The sequence below is a fragment of the Cuculus canorus genome, chromosome 3, assembly GCF_017976375.1.
Source record: "Cuculus canorus isolate bCucCan1 chromosome 3, bCucCan1.pri, whole genome shotgun sequence".
NCBI lineage: Eukaryota > Metazoa > Chordata > Aves > Cuculiformes > Cuculidae > Cuculus > Cuculus canorus.
The window spans coordinates 90,437,509-90,449,913 of NC_071403.1; the positions used below are offsets into that span (position 1 = coordinate 90,437,509).

The 12,405-nt window shown below is 41.7% G+C and overlaps 2 protein-coding genes across 6 annotated transcripts in view; one reads left to right on the plus strand and one right to left on the minus strand.

Annotated features, from left to right (window-relative positions):
• The window catches only part of AIDA (axin interactor, dorsalization associated), a 28,665-nt gene extending 25,013 nt beyond the window's left edge, over positions 1–3,652 (plus strand). For 2 of the 3 annotated variants that reach the window (XM_054062938.1, XM_009569712.2), the window contains one exon: positions 964–3,651. In XM_054062938.1, coding sequence (XP_053918913.1) covers positions 964–1,060 — 97 coding nt within the window. In that variant the 3' untranslated portion in view covers positions 1,061–3,651. Of the gene's footprint in view, positions 1–963 lie in introns of all 3 variants that reach the window. The other variant, XM_054062939.1, reaches the window with a different exon arrangement.
• A 657-nt stretch (positions 3,653–4,309) lies between these two features.
• MIA3 (MIA SH3 domain ER export factor 3) overlaps positions 4,310–12,405 on the minus strand; it is a 28,408-nt gene continuing 20,312 nt past the window's right edge. For 2 of the 3 annotated variants that reach the window (XM_054062931.1, XM_054062934.1), the window contains exons 12-29: positions 11,862–11,933; positions 11,533–11,637; positions 10,638–10,760; positions 10,402–10,525; positions 9,501–9,556; positions 9,328–9,418; positions 9,067–9,205; positions 8,073–8,174; positions 7,915–7,975; positions 7,765–7,800; positions 7,606–7,673; positions 7,219–7,316; positions 6,971–7,102; positions 6,691–6,759; positions 6,488–6,564; positions 6,275–6,346; positions 5,517–5,667; positions 4,310–5,163 (exon numbers count right to left, since the gene is read on the minus strand). In XM_054062931.1, the coding sequence (XP_053918906.1) occupies positions 4,838–5,163; positions 5,517–5,667; positions 6,275–6,346; positions 6,488–6,564; positions 6,691–6,759; positions 6,971–7,102; positions 7,219–7,316; positions 7,606–7,673; positions 7,765–7,800; positions 7,915–7,975; positions 8,073–8,174; positions 9,067–9,205; positions 9,328–9,418; positions 9,501–9,556; positions 10,402–10,525; positions 10,638–10,760; positions 11,533–11,637; positions 11,862–11,933 (1,902 nt within the window). In that variant the 3' untranslated portion in view covers positions 4,310–4,837. The remainder of the gene's footprint in view (positions 5,164–5,516; positions 5,668–6,274; positions 6,347–6,487; positions 6,565–6,690; positions 6,760–6,970; positions 7,103–7,218; positions 7,317–7,605; positions 7,674–7,764; positions 7,801–7,914; positions 7,976–8,072; positions 8,175–9,066; positions 9,206–9,327; positions 9,419–9,500; positions 9,557–10,401; positions 10,526–10,637; positions 10,761–11,532; positions 11,638–11,861; positions 11,934–12,405) is intronic. The other variant, XM_054062933.1, reaches the window with a different exon arrangement.

Genomic DNA, 12,405 nt, shown 5'->3' on the forward strand with positions numbered 1-12,405 from the left:
TTCAGTTATAATGTGTGACGTGTTGCGTTAAGGAAGGAATATTCTATTTTTAATAAAGAAGGGCAGGTAAATTTCTTTTGGGCAAATGAAATGGCTAGAGACCCTTCTTAAATGTTTGTCACTCAGTTTTGTATGAAGTTAACAAATCTCATATGGGAGATTTTAATTTTGACCTTAGGCTCAGAGTTAGGTCCACTATATTTTAAAAAGTCAGCTCTCACAATCTTTGGTACAGAACTTCTGTAGAGGAAATCTGATTTGAGATGTGGGTACTGATGTACATTTGAATTTTATGGACGTTTTAAAGCATTGTTGGGTGGTGGTGGCTTTTTCCCCTACTATAAGTACATGGAGAAATAGATTAGCCAGTTATGCTGTGGTGGTTATGACGTGCATCCTACTGTTACTGTGGGGCTGAAGGTCTGATTGAGGTTTTTGAGGGTTGTTTCCAGGAAGAGGGTGAACCTTGCAGGCCTGGGCATCTCTAGGAGAAGTGCTTAATCTGTGCTAGCTGGCGTAAGTCTGAAGTACTGCATAACCAATCCTGCATCTCCTTCAGTTCAGAGGAGTGTATTGGGAATTCTTACAGAAACCTTACTTCATTTAAAAATGGAAATCTTTGCTTTGTTAAAATACTAAGGCAGAGAAAAGAGTGGTTTGAGTTTCTTCCTGTTAATCTACTCATTATTGTTGCTTCCAGTAAGTCTCGTCATAGAATCATAGAATAGTTTGGGTTGGAAGAGACCTTAGAGATCATCTAGTTCCAGCCCCCCGGCAGTGGGCAGGGATGTATCCCACTAGATCAGGCTGCCCAAGGCCCTGTCCGACCTGGCCTCGAACACCTCCAGATGTATTTAAACGATTACGATAATAAGATCTGTACAGGAGAGGCTTTCCAGTTTGCTTTCATCTTCCTACACAGCCATTAGGACTTGGAGTAACTTAACGTTCTTGTGGTTACAGGTACAAAAAACCCACTGACTTTAAAAGGAAGAAATTGCAACTGTTGACCAAGAAACCACTTTACCTTCACCTCCATCAAACGTTGCACAAGGAATGACCCTAGTCGTGAGACTTCTGTGAACTGAACCACAAGTCATGGTAGCTGTGTGTAGTAGCCTTAGCCTTCACGGGGCTGGAAAATGACTGTATTCATGCCAGTAGGTCAGACAGGACCATCATGCGCTGCACAGCACTACTTCAGGGTCAGAGGCAAGCCTACCATTCCAGTGCAAGATTTTTTTCAGTACCTTCCAGATACAGGTTTTTCAGAGACTCCTGAAATACGTTGACTGCTTTTCCTAATTTTGCTGTTCATCATTTTTTATCTTAACTGTTACTATCCTTTTGCCTCAAACTCTACTCGAGGGTGGAGAGTGCCCCTTTGCCAAACCTGTAGCAATAAAGATGTGGCAGGCTTACTAACTGTTTACATTTGCTGTGCTATTGTAGTTCCTCTCATCTGCATTTGGGAGTTCTCTGTAGCGGGCTGGGTGGCAGAAGACTGGGAGGAAGATGAGGTGGGTGGGAAGGAGCTTGAGGTACTGCAGATGATAAAGTGAGACAAGAGGATCCTGGGTCAAGCGGGGTGGCCACAGAAGAGCTCCTCAGTCAGCTGTTCTGCTTTGGGACGGGAGGACAACTGCAGATGAGAACCCTGAACTATGATTTTAACAGCTTTGCCTGACCCACTTGTACTGAGTTTTGGATACAATATGTGTTGCAATCCTTTAAACCACCATTACTCCCCAATAGAGCTGTTTTTTTCTGTATCTTGTCACAGAGTGATTTGTAAGTGTGGGTGGGGGATAAAGAGAGGCCTTCTCTGTGGCTTCATCCTCATGTTGGTGGCTGTTCCACCATTTCAATGACAGCAGGACAGGCCCCTCAGTGTTAAGTGTCAATTTTCCAGAGCTTCTGGTAAAGTAGATCTGGCCAGCAGGGTGACCCACCTTTTACATGAAACTGCTGTTCTTATGGAAACTGATTGTATGCAGTTTTCTGCATCTTTTTGTGCAAGTCTGGAAACTTACTCTAAAAATTACCTGTTTATGTAAGTAGATAGGTTTATCATTTATTTTCTGTATTTTTGATTTGGTGTGTGATAAGCTGCAGGACATGGGCTTATTGTGTCACACTTGCATTCACCTTTTGACCTAATAAAGGGACAGAAGTAGAACCCAGTCAAATCTTTCCTATATTTGTGTGGATATTTAATACAATACTTTAAGGTTTGATGTACCTCTTGCATATCGAACTAGTGCCTACATACTCTGCTATGCTAACAAAAGACCCAGCTCCTCAAACAGTGTCAATTAAGTTTGTTTTAAACAGTCTGGGTGCAGATGTATCACCGATTCCTCTTTTATGTCATGTTATGTTCTGCTTTAATGGGAAAGAAGTTACTTTTCCTCATGCTATTTGTCTGGCTACAGCCACGTGTTCAGAATTTTTGGCTTTACCATATTGATTAGGATAGAAGGCTATTGTTGACTGTCCTAATCTTCTTGCCTTCCCTCTGTTCTGATATGACTAAGGATGAAAACATTTTGGGTGTTACAACAAAAGCCAGCAGTGCTTTGTCAAATTCCACTTCTGGTTGGGGCAAGTAAAATTGTGCAATTGAATTTTCCTGGTTAGGGATCTTTACAGTACCCTGATGGTATTACAGCTGATACAGGGGATGTCAAGCCCTAAAAACATATCCCTGTGAGTTATGGAAATATGTCTGAATGTAGCGTTCTGGGTACCAGACAAGAGGATGCATAAATTCTTAATGAATAAATAAAAACTTATCCTTTGAATGCTGCAGCAGGGTGGAGCACAGCGTTGGTCTGTGGCTGAGTGACTCGGAGTTCAGGCAGTCACTGTAAAGTTCCCCTGATCCATGGCTGGCTCCAGTCTCTGACCCAAGCCTGTAGCAGTGAGTCTCCATGCAAGGCGCACAGCCTGGCTTGCCCAGCAAGGGACTGGTCTGTCCCAGCTCTGCCATCGCCTTTGGCATCACATTTGGCGTGGTGGAAGTACTGCAGTCAGCCAATTGTGTGCTCCTGGAAGGCCAGTCCACCCCATTCTAAGTTATTACAGCTAATGGGGTGAGCAAGGGAGGAGACACGGAGCATCGCAAAGCTTAGTATGGGGGAAAGGAAGATCCCGAACTTGGAGAACCTTAAAAACATGAATGTTCATCTGTGTGTGTGATTACCCACTGTGTGGAACTGAACACTTACACTTGAATCGCAAACCCGTTGTTTCAGCTGCTTACCTTGACTCTTGCTCAGCTTGTAGATGTCTGTGTTAACTCCAGTTACATGAAATGTCAACTTTGAAGTATTTCTGTTAAATACACAAGTAGAGCTTTGTATTTAACTGATTGTGAATTAATGTCTGTAGTGTGAAATACCATTTTAAAGTTGTTTCTCTCCTTGGTGGTTTTTCTGTGAACTCTTTCACCAAAAGGACTCCTCCTCCCAACACAAGCTTATCTGTGGTTTTATGCTTTAGTGATGTTCTGTCCTGTCTTTCATCTGAAAGCTAAAGCTTAATACTTGTAATGTAAGAATGTAATAATGCAATGGCAAGTTTACTGGCTGCTTGTACTCTGGCAGTAAAGCTGTGATGGCCTTTCAGTAGGGTTTTTTTTATTTCTAGTTGTTTTCTCTTCCTTTTTTTTTTCCTCCCTTAGGCTTACTTTTGGGCAGAGCACTTTTGAAACCCCTCAATGTTAAGTGGTTGGCCTTGCCAAATAATATGAGGATGGGTAGGACTTCTCTGAACATCTACCAGTGTGGGATGTTTTCTTTAAACCTGTGCAGCATCCTGGGGCCGCAGACTGATTTAAAGCAATGCAGGTTAACATGGGTTACTTTTTAATGTAAGAGAAAAAGGCTTTAAAAATATAGCCCTGCTGCCAAGGAAGCTGAATTAGTCTTAAATACTAAGATGAAAACTCAGCTCTCAACTGTGCTTAATACTGAAAGTCAGTCTTTAAAGTAGAAAGCAATTATGAAATTTCTTGATTTTTAGAACCCTGCAGCTCTCATCTGAATGGCTGAGCTGCCACACAGCTTCATAAAGGATTCCAGCTCTGTCCTACCCTTCAGCTGAGCTGGGCTGCATCCCCGGTTTGTACATGAAGCAAGTCCGTAACACACCAGACTAGTTCCACAGCCAGCTAATAGCAATCTTGCAGCAGCAGTTACACAGCCTTGATTCAGTTCTGGAACTCAGTCATGGCTGCAGCATTCTCTGGTTAAATTTCTGAACCCATGTCCTTTCTGAACAAAAAAACAGCACTGAAACAAAGCCCTTGGGGTTTAGCAAAAGGAATTTTGCTGTTTATTATAACTTTCCTTTGAATTCAGTGTCAATTGTGCTTCTGATCTCTTGATCAGACATCTTTTTAAAAGGCCCAGCCTACAGTAACTGCAGCTCAATGATGGGAGAGAGAAGGCAGGTAGGATAGCATTTTACTTAAAAATTATTTCCACAGGAAATGATTTGATTTACATTTTTCATGAAATTAGTTCATTCACCAACTGGTTACAGAGGCTACATTTAATTAAACTAGCCACACAGGTACAGCCTTCCTATTGCACATTTAGAGTAGGTTCAAGTCCATCACAAAAAGGTTCTTGCAGCCCAAGACGATGGATGAGTTTAAGGTGATCATAAATGCACGCAAGATGTCTGTAGCAATTGGTTAAAAATTAATCCTGCAAAAGCCAAAATATACTGAAATGAGACAAGTGGCTTCTAATAGAGAACCATTTCCTAAAATCCTGACTGCAGGAAGTGTGCCAGTCCATTCCATTGAGCTGCTGCCCAGGCACTACAGTCAGGGTTTCTGCGCTGGAGGCTGTGTGTAGTCCTTTGAGGCTGCAGGTGGCGGTGGAGGGCCTGGGGGGTAGTCCCTGGGTCCCAGCGGAGGCAAGTCTCTGTTAGCAGGTGTATAGTCTCTGGAACCAGGTGGGGGGAGCCGTGGGCCTGGAGGATAATCTCTTGGACCAGGAGGCCCTAAGGGTCGGAACGGAGGGTGCCCGCGTCCATAGCCTCTTGGATCTGGAGGTGGTGGTAGTGGGCCAGGAGGCAGATCTCTCATTCCTAAGGGTGGGCCAGGTAAAAAATCTCTTGCAGCTGGAGGTGGCAAGGGAGCACCATGAACTAGAAGGAAAGGAAAACAAGGCTTTAAATGACATCTTGCTTTAACCTAAATGGTGACACTCCTGACTTGTTCCTCATTTTTTTGGGCATAGGTCTCCAAGGAGGACCTGTCATGTACAGACTTCACAGTCCATGAATTAAATTCTAGTGACTTTTGGCTGCTGGTTTCCATTTTAGACTAAGCAAGGAAAACACCTCAGCATTAAGGAGGCTTGAAACAACATACCTGCCCAAGCTAACTAAACAAGACAGCTTGACACTAGCTGCGTGCTAGCCGATCTCAGTCCCACATTAGGCTTCTGGGAAGCACAGTGGGAAAAGCTAAGTTTCAACACAGGGCAATGCAACTGTACCTAGGGGTACAGGAAGAGGTCGAGGCCCAAAGTGCCCACGAAGAGGAGCCGGCGGCGGTCCATAGCGAACAGGCAGTGGAGGTCCCATCACAGGGGAGGTCATGATAGGTGTCCCAGGGAAAGACGGTGGGCCTTTGGGACTAGCATTAGCCTGTGTGACATGAAATTATACTTCAGTGCCTTGCATCAGAGAAGTATTGACACTGCTGAACACCACAACCACCCGCCCAACGGCCAAGAAGTGAAAGAGATGGGGAGAAAAAATGAAAACAAAAAATCCACACCCCAATACACACATAGCCCAAGGAGAAGATAGGGAAAGTTAGTGCACCATCATTTTCCTTCACCCAGAACACTGCTTGCACTACCTAGGAATGAGTGCTTAGTGTACCTTTTAGCTAAAGAAACGTTCCATTCCTTTTTTAAGTGTCCTTGGTGGGCAGCCCTTTGGTAAAGGGCCTGGCACCTTGAGTTACATATGGAACTGTTCTTAAATACCACAGGTAAGTCAGTTTAAGATTATTGTTGTAGTCACTCCAAAGTGTGCGCCTGCAGTCATTAACAAGAAAGAACTCATTTCCTCAATTCCATAAAAAACAGACAGCAACTGTTCATTAGAGAAACCTTGTGAGACAGAGGTATAAAAGCCTTTGATTAGTCCCGCACAGCAGTTTGTTATTTAGCAATTCAGAACACCAAGCCTGTTATTCCTCTCCATCAAAGCAGAGTAACACCACGTTCAGCCTCTGAATACTCACTGGAGCTGGTTCAATAGATGAAGGTGAATCAATGGTTACACAGGGGGCTTCTGACTCTTTGGGAGAAGGTTGCTTTTTTTTTTTTTGGACAGTAAATAAGGACAGTGACAGGATATAGATAAGACAGAACATGATACAGTTAAAGAGACTGCAGGAAGCACAGTGAATCATGTATTAAAAATGCTTCCTGAAGGTTGGTTTTTTCCAGCTTACCACTCCATCCATTGCTGTGGAAGGGGAGGAGGTTCTTGGCCCACTACTCATCAGGGATGCTACAGCGGGCCCGAGATCTGCAAAGAGAGCCATGAATGCATGTATTACCAGGCTTGCAGTAAGGAACATGGGTTTTAAATTACATTTCTGAAGTGAAAGAAAAACTGAAAAAGTTGCAGTTGGTTGCAGGCCACATAACTTACCAGGAACAGACATCCTTCCAGGTAACTCTGGTGGCCTTCGTGGAGCAGGGGGGCCATCTACCACTGCACCTTGAGGGAAACAAGAACCTCAGAGATCCTCATCAACACATGCCTGAGGCTTTTTTTTAAAAAAGCAACAACACACCCACCACTCGTTTGTGTGTTAATAAAGCAGGCATCAGTACTTGACACTGTCCCTAGTACCAAGACCAGACCTCAAGCTTTCTTGGGTTTGTAGCATAAGAGCTAGTTGTCACAGAAAGGAAGCTTCACTGCTTACCAAATTCACCTCTCGAGCCTTCCCTTCGAGGAGCAGAAAGGGGCCGGGCAGGAACTTCTATCATCTGTGTGGGTGATGGATTTCCTCCACTCACAGGTGATGGGCCAAAAGAGCCATCTCTGCTTAAGGGCCCTAAGCCAAAGAAGAAAACACACTTGATTTACCTTTTTTACAGTTTATCATAGCCTTATGTTTTTAGGATATACTGACTCAAAGACCAAACTTTTGGGAGAAACAGCAGCATTTACCTCGTCGTGGTGGGACCTGGCGATCAGGTCTGCCTGGAGTTGGCTTTACAATCAACGGTCTTTGGAGCATGATGATTTTTTGGTTTACTTCTATTAATCTAATTTTAAAAAATAAAGAATTTTTATAATTCAAGTAGTACACGTGAGTTCTATTTATTATAGTGCAACAAAGCAAACTGCATTGTGAGAAGTTACAGCTTTCAGCAAGAAATCTTATTTGAACCATCAACACAGTTTAATAATTGTTTAAAACAAGTAACTCGAATATGCACTGCCCAGTTGGAGCAACCAGGATAACTGAGCACCTTGCATTGTTTGAGCTCCCTCTCACCCCAACAACATGCAGCACATTCAAAGAACAATAAAAACAGTCTGTACTGTACTTACTTTTGTCTCAGGTTGGCTGCTTCTCTTTTTTCTTCAGCCAGAGCTCTCTCAGCAGAGCGGGCAATAAGCTGTTAGGGAAAGTTTTGCCAACTGCATTAGCTACACCAACCCAAAGTCAAATACAAACCCTTCATGTCAGAAAAGGAAGAACGTTCTTACCCAATTGTCATGTGCCTTTTTCTCATGAGCAGCAATCTGAAGAGAAAAGAAGTGTCTTAGTTCATTTTGTCCAACTACCAGTATTTCCAATAACTACTGGAATGATGCCATAAAAGGTGACACAATAACAAGCAAACAAGAGAAGTTTACCTGGTTTTTGTAAGATCTCTCTGTTTTTTGCAATTCTTCTTCCATATCTTGAATCCTTTGCCTGTACAAAAGAAAAGACGAGAAGGAGAGAGGTTTAAATTAATTTTCTTTGATAGCTGAAATAAAGGAAAACAAATGTCTTCAGAAATTGAAGTTACTTGTAAACTTTAACTTCCTCCATGGCCAGCAGGGCTTTTTCATCGGCAGCAGGCAATTTCTGTTCCTTCTCCTGACGCTCATACTCCTCCTGGTTTAGTTTCCTGTATAGGGGGGAAAAAAAGAGCACCACTGTATATTCCACCATCCTACATCTACTACAATTCGAAACCAAGGTATTGTCCTGCTAACAGCAGCAATCCATAATAATGCATGAGGATACGGAGAGAGAATAAATTTTTTGTTTACAAAGAGAGAGAGATACTGTCTTTGGAAATAAACAGACAAACCCTTTGGGTATAAAGCCTGAAAATTAAGGACACAAAGTTGACCTCAAAGTTCTGTCAGCATCTAAAAACTTGTCAGAATCTAACAACTGCAGACAGTTCATCTCTCAAAATCCTGTACTTTACTTACCAAGACATTTCAATAAGTAAATAAATAAATAAATAAATGAGGAATGAACACAGATATACAACTAGTTCTTCACTGCTAACAATTCATTCGAATCAGCTGCCACCACAAACTCAGCCTTAATTTAGCCCTGAGAACGCAAAAGCAGCTCACAGGGCTAAAATACTAACTTTCTACATTATGAGTATTAGACTCACTGAACTGAGGTCAGACTAACTGAAACAAATCTTCATGGCCACTATATTCTCCTTGATATTTCTCAACAATGTGACAGAGCAACCACAAAAATCGCAGACCAAACCACCCATCTCCCCTCTCCAGAAGTTTGGTGGGTTTTGTTTTTTGTTTTTTTTCAAACAGTAGAAGGCAATACTGCGTGTGCAAAGTGACAGTCTTTTTAGAATTTATGGAATGGTAGAAAAAATAAAAAGAAAAAGGGTGGTATCTTCAACCATACTGAAACAGAAGTCACTTTTCATTCCAAATACAACTTCAAGTTATTTGATCCTTCTGAGCAAAGAGCTGTTGGATAGTACCTATAATATAACACACCATATTGTGGAAGGCTAATTAAAGGCTTACTTCTGGAGCGCCATCTCCTTCTGCTGGTAAAGTTCACCAAGAATCTCCACTTTTTGCTGCAGCGTTTTGCATTCATTTTCTAGTCGAGCTTTGGCTGACTTGAGCGAACAGGAGTCATGTTCTAACTTTTTTATTTGCTCTATTGGAGAAGCAAAAGTAAGTCAGGAAGTTGCAGTAAGAACTTAAACGCCGCTTAAATGCTGTTTCTTTTTAAAACCACAAACAGCATTTCACTCTAAGCAATTCTTTTGCTAAGCCTACCTTCTAACTCAAGTCTTGCTGTTACTTCATCGCTCAGTTTGGATTGGAGAAGATTTCGGTCTTCTTCAACTATGGATAACATAGTTTTCACCTGAAAAGAGGAGCAAAAAGTTTATCATCTCAGGCAGAACAATTATATGGCTGCATTTATTAGATATCTTGTGCAGTCATACCCTGGAGACGTCCATCATCTGCTTAATCTGAGTCTTCATCTTCTCACTCTCATCATCTAGAAGAGAAAAATGTATTTGTTTTCCCCGTTTCTCAACCCCAATTCCCTGGACTATAGGGCTGTTAAAAATAACACTCCCTACGATTTAATCTGGGATAGGTCTCCTTACGTGGTCAAAAAAACAAAACGAGGGGGAGGTGGGGAACAAAGCACAATAGCAATTCCATGACCAGCAGAACAGAACTATTAGATTTATTTCAAAAGGCATTCAGAAGATTCCTTCTTGTCACTTCTTCTAGCTACCACACTAATACTAACGTGAATGCAGTACCTGTTTCTGCACATAGTATCTGAAAACCAAAAAGTGGGAATTTCCAGCCCACATACACCGTATGGTTAGAAAAAAAGGGGGGAAAAGGACTTCAAAACCAGAAATGTAGCAAGTACGTGCACAACTGGAATGACAAACTGCTTGAATAGTTTTGAAAAAATCTATTTCAGTCTTTCAGATTTAAAAGACATGATTCCCTAAATTCTAACCAGATGCAAGCATAAAACTGATCAAAAATTCATATTAGAAATAAACATAGCATAACAACAAAGCTGAGATTCACAGCTTTCAGAAGGTTCTTCATTACTAAACTTCATACACAATCTTTAAAACTGTGTCATTACACTTACGATATAACCTAAAGGATAATCTAAAAGCAGCTACAGGCCTTTGTAACAGTTTCTCTGTTCACCTAGGAGGTATTTTGTGTTTGAGGATTAAAGCTGGCAGTCAACCCACAGGCAGATCCAAGCACGGATTCCCCTTGTTCCCCATAGGACATGACACAAGCATACCACCGCCTACACTTCAGCCACTGGGCGTATCAGCTGGCAGGCAGGATTTACTGTACCTGGCAACTCCCCATTGGCCAGATCATCTCCTGTGCTCCATTCACGCCCTTCATCGTCCTTCTTGGCTTCAGACGCCGAATCCATGTCAAGTTGCTTCAGCTGCATAAGGCAGTTAGTTAAAACCTAGTAATGAAATCAAAGGTTCACTGATGAAGAATCACTCTGTATTTTGTAAAGTATTTCAAGTATTTTACGATGTGTAATATCTAAAGCAAGCTTGATATAGAGAACCTACTTCAATTTCATTTTCCTTGTAGGCAAGTGCTTCTTCTATGTCCTTCTGAGATTTCTGATAAAGTTTGATCTGCTCACTGAGCTCTGTATGCCTCTCACTCCAACCTTCAGCTTCTTTTAGCAGCTGTATGAGGCACCAAAGCAAGATGATTACTCACTTTGTGTTTAGTACAAGGTATATGTAACTAAAAGCTATTTTACTACCAGCTCTAGTGATAACTGATCACCACAGATCACAGATAAAGGGTAAACTTCACAATTATCACACGCCTCATAGTCCACTGGAAGAACTGGATGCTGGGAATCCTTCCGCAATCTATATTATTAGGTGATTTCACAAATTTGACATTTTCTCAGCTAATAACCCAACATCAGAATCAAACTGCACACTTAGAAATACGAGAAATTAATTGCAGTCCAGAGATAACCAAACCACAATCTTTAAAAGGCTATCTAATTTATACATGGAGAAAGAAAACAGAACTGAAAGAAAAGAACTGCCATAACATTTCAGGGCTAAAGGCCCTTGCCATTTCGTGTAGATTCAGAATTGCTTTTTAGCAATTCTTTACCACCATTTCCTTCAGTCCTGTTCTCGATCATGCAGTGACCACCACATCAGCACAGACTTTCTGTGAAGTTGCTGACAAAAACTGAATCACCAGAACTGGCAAAACCTTCATACTGAAGATACGTGGCTCACATGTACAGGCAGGCACTCTCCTATGCAGGCAGGCACAAGGGGGTTAAATTTTATCTTGATAATATGAAATGTGGAATTCTGACATGTCAAGAAAACAGAGACTCACTGAAGTTATACTCAAGAAAACTAGGAATAAAGCCCTGGTATTTCATTCAAAAGAGAAGCCAAGTTGCCTGGCCTGGGCATAACTTACTTGCTCCTTGCTCTGCTTCAGCCTAGCATTCTCTTCCTGCACTTGATGAAGTTCAGATTTCACTTTTTCTTCACTTAGCTTAGCTTCGTTAAGGGCTATCTGCACCTACACATGAAACAAAAACAAACAAAAAGAAATAAAACCAAAATGTAACAGAGCAAGAGCTGCATATTACCCAGCAATGAAAAAGAAAAACTTATACATGTACAAACAACAAACAACCACCTCGAATCTGACAAGCTAGCATTTTGATTACAACCTAGACACAAATCTTCCTCGTACAAGAGCTTGTACCTGTCACCATTAAGAAGGCACAGGTAACGCTTTACCTCTGAAAGCTCTACAGAATGCACAGTGATAGCCTCTTGAAGTTTCTCCAAGGACTTTCGGGTTTCAGAGATCTATATCAGAAAAAGATGAGAAACGACTTTGTATTAGCCTGGTACACGCCTTAGCTCCAGTGTGTGATTACTTTACCTGTATGTTTTGGAAGCATAGAAGGAAAGTCAAAACACCATCGAACTTCCATTTAGAGCAGCCATTAGATTGGTAGCAACACAGCACTGCCTTATTTGGCAAGGAAAGGAATACAAACACACAACACTTCAGGATCAACTTCCCTCTGTGACTCTGCCTGCAAAAGTTCCTTGTACACCTGCACAGACTAGAGTGAAAGTACCATGTGCTGCTGTCATTAGCAACAACCTTTGATCAAAACAAGGCCAAGGTTGGAGCCATTATTACAGGCTTAAGGAAAAAAGAAGAAAAACTTAAAAGAGAAACAACCCACAAACAAAAGAGCTCAACACATCTCTGGACAACAAGAATGAGGGGTAGCTTAGATATTTTCACATTTACTAGAGAACTAGATGC